General features: G+C 35.8%; 1 protein-coding gene across 6 annotated transcripts in view; it reads right to left on the bottom strand.

Moving 5' to 3' along the window:
- Positions 1 to 11,023: 11,023 nt before the first annotated feature.
- The window catches only part of oxr1b (oxidation resistance 1b), a 69,995-nt gene continuing 67,655 nt past the window's right edge, over positions 11,024 to 13,363 (bottom strand). For 4 of the 6 annotated variants that reach the window (XM_051663680.1, XM_051663678.1, XM_051663677.1 and 1 more), the window contains 3 exons: positions 13,119 to 13,214; positions 12,706 to 12,779; positions 11,024 to 12,630 (listed from right to left, as the gene is read on the bottom strand). In XM_051663680.1, the coding sequence (XP_051519640.1) occupies positions 12,495 to 12,630; positions 12,706 to 12,779; positions 13,119 to 13,214 (306 nt within the window). In that variant the 3' untranslated portion in view covers positions 11,024 to 12,494. The remainder of the gene's footprint in view (positions 12,631 to 12,705; positions 12,780 to 13,118; positions 13,215 to 13,363) is intronic. The other 2 variants (XM_051663681.1, XM_051663682.1) reach the window with 2 other exon arrangements.

A 13,363-nucleotide genomic window follows, 5' to 3' on the forward strand; every position in this document is an offset into this window, starting at 1 on the left:
AAAAAAAAATTTGTCATCTTTAACTTTATGCCTTTTGGAAATCAGGCCATGTTTTGCTCGCTTAGCGATACACAGCAACAGAAATTTTGATCAGGGGTGCCCAAACTTTTGCATGCCACTCTATATGTTGTATTTTCTTTCACATCTCAACAGATTGCAGCTTTAACAATAACTACATTTCCATCCAAGGATTTTTTGCGGAAAAGGTTTTAGCGCATCAAAATAAAGCTAATGGAAATGCAAATTATCGCTAAAATTTCACAACTGTCGACATAATATTTTTCCATTTAACTCTAGCGCATAAACTCGATACTTCAAATGTCGCAAAAAACTGGTTTGGAAACACTTTTTGTCGAGAAAATTGGCATTAATGCAAAAATATAGTGTCACATGACAGAAATTACCCCAATCGTTAGCCTGTGTCAATCACGACTACAATATACATCCTTGAAATCCAATTTACTGTACGTGATTATGGATTGATCTAACTGCACAGATCCGATGCTGCAAACATGACACTTCCAGGAGTGCCAACACAAATATCTCGTATCATGCACCTGTCATCTACAAGTGCAAGGAGGACAAATGAATGGCCACTGTTTGCGATTCATTTAATCGTGGTAGCCATCCATTAATTTATTAAAGTTGCTTTTACACACCATTCAAAATAATAGAAAGCAGTCATGGAATTAGCCCACAATACAAAAAACAATATCATTTCTGTGCACAAAGATGTGTTATATTGAAAATAAATGCACAATACTAGGAGAAAAGCATCAGTGTGCTTTTTTGGAACACGAACATAGCCCAGTTCTATAAAATTATTGTTTAGCTTACTTTTGGGAAAAAATGCTGGCAAAATTCCCTGTATTAAATAAAATGAATTAGCCTACCAAATGAATAAAGCATTAAATAAAATAATTACCTCACGAAAAAATAAAAAAATAAAAAAAATTATAATATATATATATATATATATATATATGCCTTTTCTTTACACAAACTTAAATTAGCCTTACCTTGTTCTGTAGATAAAAAAAACTCTGAATGACATTCTCAGAATGTTCTACACTTTTTTCAAGACTAGATAAAACTATTTGTCCAATGCTGAGTTCACTTTCAGAAAACAAGCTTTTGAACATTTTAAAACGTTTAAATATTTTAAATCTAACCCTCTTTACCTCGGATCGATTTGTTGAGCTTCTTCAGAAAATGTAAATTGCATTATGACGCTAAAATTAATTTTAGATGACAATCAAGTTCAATTGGTCGTTAAAAGTTGCGGGACAAATATGCGTTTAATAATACATTTAATTGTGAAATTAAAATGACAGTAAGCTGTCTAATTTCAATGAATTGTCTCAATACTCTCCCAATTTTACCAAAACATCGGGAGGCAAAAGGTACACAATTAGTGATAAACACACATTTCTGTATGGCATAAAAAACGTATGCATAAAAAACTTTTGCAACAAAGTGATTTTTTGGCATGACGTCATCACGCACACCATTTTTATCGATAAAAGGCCATTGAATGGAAAGGCAGAAGATGGCAAATTTCGCAAAATTTTGTTTTTATGCATTTTCACTTTAACAAAATAGCACAAAAAGTGGATGGAAACTAAGCTAATGACTCTTCTTGCATCCTACCAACTTTTTCAATGGCTGTCAGTAGTACAGCATGCGATACCCTGTCGGAGATTTCAATTCGAGTTTTTCTGAGCAGGGAATTAACCGGGAGTATCAGGGCATGGCTAGAATTGTGGTTGCAGTTATGTGCCCTTCAAGTAGAGTCGGATATATCGTAATTATAAGTTCCGTCCACAGGAATGACCCAGCAAAGTCATATTTACAAGTGCGAAAGTCATAATTTTAGATGATACCGAGTTCCCGAGTTGGGACGTTGGAAGCGGCATGTCTACATGAAAGCTGGAACCCAATGATTTTGCCAAATTATTCCATTTCTGTACTTTATTTCAATAATATTCATTTGTTGTATATGACAGTCAACTAATGACACCCTTTGTAGTTCGTTTTAAGCATATTAAAGCTGCACTACGTAACTTTGTGCTCTCAAGCGACATCTGTGGTTGTTGCTTAAAATTGCAAGCAATTTGCGGAAGAACACATCACGTCAGTCGTGTTCTGGCACTGCTCTTCTGGCAGATGAATCTCCCAATTTGAGCTTACATGGACATCGCATGTGTGTGATCATGACTGGAGCTGGATTCATAATGTGATGTTTTCATGTTGATATTATGTTATATGATTAAACATTTAAAACGGAAATATTACTTGCTTTGATGAAGATAAACAACACTCTTATTTACATATTTGATTGAATTTTACACTTAAATCGCTTTTCTGACACTACACTCGAAGCACTTTTAAATAGAAAACATGGTACTCTCCTCATGCACCACCAGTAGATCTTAATATGATTATTCAAGTGTTTTATCTACTATGAATGTTTGAATTGTACTACAGTTTTCAATTTAAGAGGTTAAACTCGTGATATGGCTGATACGAGTTCAATAGAAGACTTTATTATTTTTAATATACTATATTGTCCAGCCTCAGTTAATACAATAGCATGTCTATGCAATGCACACAGTAACACCGTAAAATAAGACATAAAACAATGATTCAGTAATGATGCGGATAAAATATACTTTATTAAATGTAAAAATAATATGTTTAAATATGCAATATAACAATTACAAGAAGTACATTTCAGAATTCATACATATTAAACATGTCACAATAACTTCACCAGACAACGTAGATACATTGCGATCAGTTAACACACCAGTAATGTTCGATACATAAAAGCATGACAAGCAATATAAGCTTCAACAACCCTACCAGAAAACTTATCCAAGCATTATAGCAGGTAAGCAACTTTGCCAAACAGATAACAGATAAACATCCATCTAGACTGCAACGATGCTGTCCTGAACTGTGTGAGTGTTACTGAACTGAGTGAAACAGCGTAGTTAGTTTCTCCAGCCGGAGCATGAGACAGCCAGCACTTCTTTCCTGTGTGTGCGGACATGATGTAATGACGCAAGGATGAACGTCATAAACCAGTGATTTCGCGGCAAATCATACCCGACAGCTCAAAATACACATTTTTATAGGTAAGGTAAGGACATTGTTTTGAACACTGATTGTTGATGTACTCAATCAATATTGGCAATTTGTTCATTTTTAACAAAAAAATCTTACATAGTGCAGCTTTAATTAAAGCTGAAGTATGTAATTTCTGCACCTTTAGCGCCACCAAACCGAATTGCAAAAATATACTTTGTTTTCAAAACAGCTTTCTAAACACAGCCCCCATTTGCCATTGGTCCAACAAAGAGATAGTTCCACGTTGTTGTGGTGGGTCGAAGCGGGTCACTTAAAACAAACAGAGCAATTTTCATAGTGCAACAGAAACACCGTGCTCACAGTTTTTGAGAAAATTAACCTATGAATGGCTTAGTTATAGTTGTCTCTACACAATAAGCTGGGATAGGAGAAATTATTTTAACACAGAAAAGCTACATCAGTTTTAATAATACACTCACCAAGCACTTTATTAGGAACATTATGGTCCTAATAAAGTGTCTGATGTGGTCTTCTCCTGTTGTAGCCCATCCACCTCAAGGTTTGGCATGTTGTGCATTCTGAGATGCTATTCTGCTCACTACAGTGGTACAGAGGGGTTATCCGAGTTACCGTGGCCTTCCTGTCAACTCGAACCAGTCTGGCCATTCTCTGTTGACCTGTCTCATCAACAAGGCGTTTCTGTCCGCAGAACTGCCACTCACTTGATGATTTTGTTTTTGCCACCATTCTGAGTAACTCTAGAGACTGTTGTGAGTGCATATGCAGCCAAAGAGTTTCCATCTCTTCCACCATGTCTTCAGTGAACAAGCCTCTTTTCTCATGCAGGAAAATCCGTTAAAAAGGGACCTTGTTGTCTTTACACATTAGGTTCTCGGAGGGTTTTTAAAGGAATATTCTGGGTTCAATACAAGTTAAGCTCAATCGACAGCATTTGTGGCATAATATTGATTACCCACAAAAAAATTTTTGGACTTGCCCCTCCTTTTCTTTATAAAAAAAAAGCACAAATATGGATTACAGTGAGGCATTTACAATGGAAGTGAATTGGGGCCAATTTTTTAACATTAAAATACTAACCTTTCCAAAGTATAGCCACAAGACATAATATGTAAAATCATGATTTTAGTGTGATAAAATCACTTACTAACTTTTTTGTTCAACGTTATAGCCAATTTTACAACTTCGTTGCCATGACGATGTAATGTCAACAAACCTTAAAATTACTGTAAAAATGACAATTTAAATAACTTTACAGCTCGAATAATACATGAGTTTTAACAGAAGAATTAATGTAAGTGCTTTTATAAAATTATAACCTTCAAATTTCTGCCTTTAAACCCTCCAAAATTTGGCCACATTCACTTCCATTGTGTCTCACTGTAACCTCGATTTTCTCCTTTTTTAAAGAAAAGGAGGGACGAGTCGAAAATATTTTATGTGGTAATCAACGTAATGCCACAAATGCTGTCAATTGAACTTAACATGTATTGGACCCGGAATATTCCTTAAATATACTAGAACCAACATAAAGTTTGAAAATAACTTGGCGCCATCTTTGCCCAACCACTCTGACAGGATTGTTTCAGCTGCCAGCTGCATATTTTACTTAGACCCTTACTGCATGAAAACCAGTTAAACCGTAACACCGAATCCCAGATGGCTGAAAAAGTGGAAGGGCACTGTTGCGCTCTATATAGATGTTATTTAAACAGTTATGTTCAGTTTATAGTTAAAAGCTGTCATTCTTTCTTATCACAAATGAACCTGTTCACTTCCAGCCAGTGAAACTGAATGATCTGAATGCCTGTAGTCGAAAGAATATTAGACCAGCTGATAATTGTGGGGATGATATATGGAAATGGCCTCTGATGATTTTAGTAGCTGGTCTTACGATATATCGTAAGTATTTCGTAATAATAGGATGAAATATATGGTACCCTCTTAGTTCCAAAATTGTTAACCAATGGTTCTGCATCTATATATACATTTTCAGGTTTATAGGGGAGAGTGGGGTAAGCTGTGCTGCTTTTTATTTATGTTGTTGTCTAAGCAAGGAGAAATTAGGTAAAATTAGGTACAACTAATACCCTCGAAACTGTTTTTAACCCTCTAAACCCTGATGAAGGCATTTGCTGAAATGTGTTGGTTTGATTTAAATACATTTTTTCCTTCAGCAGTTTTGCTGGACTTGTCTACTATCAGCTGAAATTATAGAAGTGACTTTAACATGGGACCATAGAAATATGACTCCCCTACCTTTTATTATTTGATTCACCACATCTTTAATTTTTACATATAGCCAGTGCTTTCTCATCTCAGCAGCACATCTCAAACACAGGGGTTTGAGTCTACTCCTCACAAAATGTTAACTCTAATGTTAATGTTAACCTTCTTTAGTCTGCTTATCAATGATTTTTATCTCTCACTTTTAACAGAATGGACCACGGAAAGAAAAACTCAAAACAAGCTGTCAGAGTTCCAAATAGAGATCAATCATTTAAAGAGAAGCATTGAGAGCAACAAAAGAGAGCTGTCAGACTTCAAAATGGACATGAAGAATTTCAGGAGATGCATTGATATACAACGATGGGAGGACAAAGCCATGGTTGTGATTAACAAGGTCTGCACATTGTGGTATGATAGAATGGACACCTTCAACACCTTTAACTCATTGCAAAAAAGGAATGAAAATCATATGCCGTTAATGTCATATGTTTCCAATGACCTCATTGCATGTCAACTCAATTTGAAAGATGATATCTTAAAACTTTTAGAGGATAGCTCAATCAAGATACACATATATGTTGAAAGATGGATAAGGAAAATTAAGGATCTACCTGAAAAAGAGCAAGAATAAGGACTGCTGGACATTATTATATTTGCACTATTGGCCCAGTCAAGCTGAGCTCATATAATAGCCAAAGCCTGTAACACTAACAGGTTTTTGCATTTTATAGACTAACCTTTTTATAACTTCTTTTTAAAATATTTGTTTTACATGTATATCATTTATTCTATTTTGTTATTAACACTTTTTATTGATTCTTATATATATATATATATTAAAAACAGAATAAACTAAATATATACAGAATCAACTTTATAATGTATTTTTAAATGTGAATGTTGCATATAAAGATATGAAAGATGACCATTACATTTGTCATACACCAGTATGTGTGAGAAATAATGAGACTGGTTTTGGTGATTTTATATAATGTGTAATTGCCTTAATACCCAATTGATCAGTCATATCACAATTCTGGAAAAAAATAATAAAATCCAAATATTTTGTTATAATTGCTATGAAGGAGATTTGAAAAGCGAGATACAGATCTAAAGTAAGTGCAGCTTAATACTAGGCAAACAAAACAATTAACTGGAAAACAAGAACCCTCTAACAAAAACAAAGACACAAACTGACAAAGACATAAAGCACAAGAGGGCATTATATACTCTTGAAATCAGTTCCATCGATTCTGAAACCAGGAATCAAAATCGGAGCAGACTCAAAAATTTCAGGAATTGAACAGGCCTACATGTTTGCATAAAACTGAGCATTTCTCAACTTTTTGACACTCTCAGCTGCTTCCCACACTTGCTCCACACTGTTGTTAATCCCACAATCCACCTTGCGAGTGTGCTGCTTGGCTTCCATAGGAATCAATTTAAAATGCTTGCTCACCTTCGCTAACCGTACGCCAGTGGACATGCACCGTGAGGCTGCTATACTTGGCTTGCAGACTAAAAAACAGCAATGTAATTGAACAATGACCAATACTCTGATAAATTATGATGAGTCCATGTATTTCCCTTCTCTTTTGCCTTTTACAAATGAGAAGTCCCCTCCAGGTGACAAACAGCACGACTGAAAAGTAATGAGTTTATATATTTAAAATGTATGCATAGGCCTATATGTAAAGCTTTGGTGAGTTTATATTGTATGTCATGTGTCAACAGAACAGACATTTGCACACATTCATTTTGATTTAATAAATTGCCATAACATCTTAATGATCAGTCATGTCAAAATAGAATTACTAAAGGGGAAATGGATTAATATCCTCTATAGAGAAATAAATATAATCCTAATTAAAAGGGCCATTTCAGGCAAGTTCATGTCTCCAAAACGGTTGGGGTTGTTTTTTACAATTTAAATAACCTTTGCATATTCAGACTGGGCATGATGGAGATGACAATCGTAACTGGAACTGGCATCTGCTGATTCCATTGGCTGGATTAGCATTCTATCGTAAGTATTATATATAGTAGCCTCCATGGTTAGGGTAAAATATACTGTTCTCTTGTGTAGTTCTACACAAGCTATACCATATTTACACCTGATCTTCATCTTAAACACAAGGATCTTTGTCAATTCTTTACTAACTAGAGCTCATTAGGTTCTTCAGCTTTTGCTCACAAAGATTCAAATTATATCAGTTAAATGATTTTAAGCTATTCACAGTATTCACTGTTTCTTTACAGAATGGTACACATGAACAAGCATGAGAAAGGAGTTTGATTGTTTGAGGCGAAGCATTGAGAGAGTGAGAAGGGAGGACAAAGCCATGGCTGTGATTCATGAGATCCGAAGGTTATTGTATGTTAGACAGGAAATCATTTGCAGCAATTCTGTTTCCTATTTCGCTCAACGGACATGAGAGGAAGAGTTAACAAGCATGGCGGCCAGTGAGCCTATAGCACTTGAGCTCAATATAAGGGCTGATCTTATCAATATTTTCCAGCATTCTACGCCCTGCTCAAGAGCCATAATAAACAAATATGTTGAAGACTGGCAGAGGAGAGTTAAGAGTACACTTAACAGCAAGGTTAATTAAAATAGAAATGAGCTGCTGGACATTCTCATAATTATCTCTAAATCAGGGTATGTTTGATCTGCATGCCATGGAGTTGCATTTGTGTTTAAAATTGACCTTTAAATTGAAGTGGTCATACAGAATGGACAATAAAAAAGCTGTGCAAACCCCCATTTAAAATTACAAGTGTGAAACGTTGCTTTACCCACGGTTAAAAGCGGGGTTTAAAAGGACCATAACCCAGGGTTAGGCCACAGTTGCTTTAAGGCAAGTCAGTCCACTCTATTTTCAATGTATACAAGTGGCCTAAGTGTACGGCTCTTATCTACCTGAACAGGGAAAGATTGAAATATCCAAAATGGTTAATCAAGAGTACGATCAAAGAACATAGCCTGTTTCAGATTAACAGTCAAATCTGAATGCAGTGGTATCATAAAATGTGTTTCTTTAAATCATATCATGCTAAAAAAATGCTATTTTAAGGCTGGTCCAGCTAAAGGGCATACAAGTTGACTGACAGGCTATGTCTGCATCTGAAAGGTGATTGGCTTTATTTACCTGTAAGGCTGGACTTCCTTTTCTACATCCGCCATATTTGGTGTTTCAATTTCTCCCATTTATTTTCATAAGTGCTCCGCCTTGGGCTAAATTGCCTCTGTTTAAACGCAGTGTGAAAAAGCACTAAATAATTTCCACTGGGAGCATCCATTGTTGTGGATGTTTTAGCACAAGCACTGCATAAATTGCAAAAGAAAGCATCTGCTTTTATTATTCAAAACACCAGCCAAAGAGGTTTATGTGTTCCATTTTAACACTAGAGGGAACTCTAAACCAAAAACTGAACGTCTTCACAGAATGGCCTCCTCTGTAATTCCATTGCTACTATGGGTACAACACTTAAAACTGCTTTACACTGAATGTTATATACTCTTGCTGATAATAATAATAATAATAATAAAATATATATATCTTAATCATTAGAACTTGTCTTCTTGTTCATTCTCAGTGTTACATCTTAGGAAAGCCTGCTTGTGTTATTTTTAGTTGGGAGGGGAGTGTGTCTCTGGAGGTGCTGGACTGCTCTGTGTATGAGCATTACATTACAATTACTTCATTACAATTACATGGCTTATACATTGCTACATTTGTATGCATAGTCCTACTCAGAATACTTTGTGTACTGCAAGTCTAACTTATGTCTAAAATTGGATTCTGCATCAGTCATCAAGTTGAAACCCCACACGATTACACTGATTGGATATTTATTTGGCTTTGCATTGTATGCAGTCAATTGAAGCTTTAAGACAGAGGTAAAGTTAAGCAAACCAGGAGCACTGAAAAAAAGAAAAACAGCTCTATTGAAAATACTAAACCAGTACACTTTAAATCAATTTAATACATCTATGTTTGAGATGAGAACATAATTATATTGTGTAAAGTCCAAGTGAAATTCAACACAGTCATCAAAAAGTGATATGATCACATTGCTATAAATTGTTCAAATGGATTCAGATTTCTAACAGATGGTGTTCACACAATGTGATTTTACTGCTTGCTCAATTAAAAAGGAATGTAACAATTCTTTAGCATTTCGTCTTAATTTCATTGTGTACAGTCCATTTAGGTTTATTTAATCCATCTGAGTTGGGTCTATGTGAATACAATTTATTGCATCAATGTATTGCTGAAACCGAGCAGGGGGTTTCCATTTCCCAGTATGCATTGCATTGGACTAAATTGGGAGAGTACATTTTAAAAATAAAGTGTTATTTTCATATATTTTTATGCAGAATCAGACAAGTAGCAGACCTGATATTGTTTAATATTCTGTTATGTTGGAATTTAGAAAAGTTTCTTTCATGTTAGATATTTTTGGAGGTTACCGTTGTGTGGCACTAATGTTAAAGCAAATCAGTTTCATTGTGTGGACTAATGTCCACAACTGAATTAAGTTAAACCAATGACATTGTTTTTTTCAGTGAGTGCTGCTTGTGAGCATTGGGATACTTCATCGTGCCAGTATGATCATCTTCTCACTCATCTTTTCAGCAATGAATTACCTCTTCTACTGAATTTTTAGCCTATGAAATAGGGGGCCCTATTTTCATTTTTGTATTATGCCAAATTGCTTTGTTGTATATCATGAGACTAAAGGAAACATTTTATTATAAAGTTTTGTAATGTTTACAAGACTGTGCATTCCTGTTTTCCAACCCTCAACTAAAATGTCTCAAAGACACAACATTTTAGTAATTTGCTTTTATTGCAGAACACATGTAGTTACAAACCATTAACTGAACGTTATCTTTCATCTCAAAAAGTCTTCGTCTGTGTAAACACGCCTTTTGCAAGAATGGTGTAAAACGTATCTCTGATTTGTAATATCTTTTGAACTTTAAAGGTGCACTCAGACATTAATTGTAATTTTGCAAATCATGACCACTCACATGAGTTGAAGACTCCAGTCATATCAGTAACCCTATAAAAGCTGTTTTATTCTACATGGAAAGGGTCCACACATGGGGGCTGCCATGTTAGAATCACATGACCAACTGAATTCTACTCACTTATCTCAGTAACTGCCCTGTTATTTGACACTTTCACCCACTGATTAAAGCAATCATGGCTCACTGTACTAAATCTCCACAATGGCATCTGAAACTGAAAACGATTGATTTTAAATGCTACATCCAAGCCGCTAAGTTTCAGTGGAAGTCCAAGATGACAAAAAGACAAAAGTTACTGAGTGCACCTTTAAAAGTATCTGATAATTTGTCAGACTGCTTAAGGCGGTAAATGCAATAAACATTGCATTTCTTATTTCCAAATATTTCTTCCTCAAAAGTAAATCATTAATGGAATCGTTATGGAATCGGAGTTGATAAAGAGGAATTGGAACTGGAATCGCTTAATTCCTTATGATTCCTATCCCTAGAAGTTCCGTACATGTTGTGTCCCAAATTATGAAAAAAAAAAATACTTTCGGATCTGACTATTCAGACTGAAACACATTTGCAATACACCAAATTTGACTACACATTTTAAATGCCAAAGCCAAACAGTCAGATTTTTGCTCATGCATTCACACACACAAAACCACCAAAATGTTATTATTACATAGACTTTATTGTGGTAAATACATTGATACATAATCATCTATCAGAGTTGTTTGAGGGGATTAATGAGATCTGTTCGAGCTTCCACATGGGTATCAAATACTGCACTGGAAGACCAGAAAAGTGCAGGTGGCTCCAAAGGTGGCCTTTAGTCTTTAGTCCTTCAACTCTACGATCCCACGGCATGCGGAGAGCATCATACCTTCACAACAAGACGTCTGCTCTGACAGATGTGCTTAGTCGGATCAAATATTTGGAGCATATTTTCAGCTGGCCACAAGGGCAAATTGGCATCTCTATGCATTAATTTAAAGTTAGAATACTGCTAAAAGAGGCCACTGCACTTTGAATGTTCCTAAATCATCACTGCAAAGTAATACAGAAAACATTCCATTCAACATTTTCCATCAGTTTTCCCTGTTTTTCAGAAACTTTTGCATCAGTGTGCCCTGAGTGGCTCTTTGTATATATTGCAGTAACTGGCTATCTCCATCACTGTTGACACCAGTCACCTACAAGCTTTGGGTCTAATTTCACCCGTCATTAGTCTCTCATCACCCTCATCAGGTCCCTCAAAAACACCCGTGTCACCTTTTGTACGATTCCTAGGTTAGAAAGCAGCTACCTGTTGAAAACTCTCCGCCACCAACGGAAAGCTCCCAAGTTCACATTGTAAGCACATAGAAAATTATTTATTGGAACAAATATTCAAGGAAAAATGTACAATTGAGATTAAACGTAAAAGGACAGTAGCGCAAACCATATCACTGTCACACATAACAGCGATATGTCAAGTAGTTATGTACAAAGTGCACTAATAAATGTATAAATATAAAATCGCTATATGTATTTATATATGTATACATTCCATCAGATGCCCCGCCTCCCCCAAAACCACAACTGGTTCCTACTCACTGACATTACAGACACATTTCTCCTGTAACTACAGCACTTCCAGAGAGAAATAAAGGAATAATAGGAAGCTTATTGACATGAAAAGGGCACCACACATTAATTTGTATGTTACTCCACATTTCTACAGCAACACAGTACTGAATATTACATTAAGTAGAGGCATTTGATTATATAGAGCAAGTTGGGGTTTTGACATTAGATATTATGTTCTTGAAATAGACATAAAGCAACAGGTGACAGGTAGTAGGACTGAAACCCCCATGCTTTACAACTTTAAAGGACTTTTAAGACTCCTGGGAAGTTCTGGAGCTTCATTTCTTTTGTGTAGTTCTACAACATTCAAGAACATCCATTGGCGCCCTTCCTTATCCTCAAGACTGGAGGATCTCAAGCAGCCAAAGGGTAAAAACGTGTTCATATGACCTAAAACCACCTTTCATTGAGACAAGGGTGTGCAATCAGGTCTTGAAGGGGTTGCAGAAGTGGCCTTCTAACCCCATTTATTTTGAATGAGTCCATGAGGCATAGGGTGTTATTCGAAAGCCCAGATCTCAATGTCCTGCACGTAGAAGTCTTCTGTCTTTGAGAGCACTGGATTTCCAAAGGTCTTACAAGAGTTAGTTCTTCCGTGATACAGATCGCCATCCAACCACAGACCGAATTCACCCCTAAAGTGAGAAGTTGAATTTAGACATTATATCATGATAATAAGCAGCATACACCAACAAATTCTCTTAACATACCCTCCACCACCAAAGGCCAAGGAGTCTGGATCTCCTTTGATGAAGAACAAGTTGTCGCCTGACCATTTGAAAACCTAGGAGGGTTAAAGTTGTTGCAAAGTATTAACAGTCAAGGTATTGAAACAGTATACAAACCATTAAATCAATGTATCATTTTATTATAAATTAGTGATAGAACAATATATCAACCAAGCCAATTAATCGGCCAATATTTGGACATGATCATCATTGGTTGATAACCATGGCAGTAAGTTTCAAATTTACCGAAAGTGGTATAGACTAATAATGGGCATTTTGAATGTTTTCAAAAAGTAATCAACTGTAAAATACATAAAACAATTGTTACATTATTCATCTAAAACCTCACATCCCTGTCCATCTATGACCTAAGTGTCCACTTGATCTATTCTCACCTTAAAGTCTGGACAGAAGGTGAAGAGGAAGGTCTCTCCTGTGCCATAGAAGCAGTCACTGATTTTAAATGGTTCTGAAGCAAGGGCTCCAAACAGCTGCAGAAACAATCCAAAGTTTGTATGAAGCAGAACACATGAGAACTACAAACTATCAAACCAATGCTTACAAGATCCTTGGAATCCAAACAGACACACAACCGAAATATACAAATTTAAACCATCCCAAATGGCACACTTGACATGAA

Source organism: Myxocyprinus asiaticus, chromosome 30, assembly GCF_019703515.2.
Source record: "Myxocyprinus asiaticus isolate MX2 ecotype Aquarium Trade chromosome 30, UBuf_Myxa_2, whole genome shotgun sequence".
In the NCBI taxonomy this organism is placed as follows: Eukaryota; Metazoa; Chordata; class Actinopteri; order Cypriniformes; family Catostomidae; genus Myxocyprinus; species Myxocyprinus asiaticus.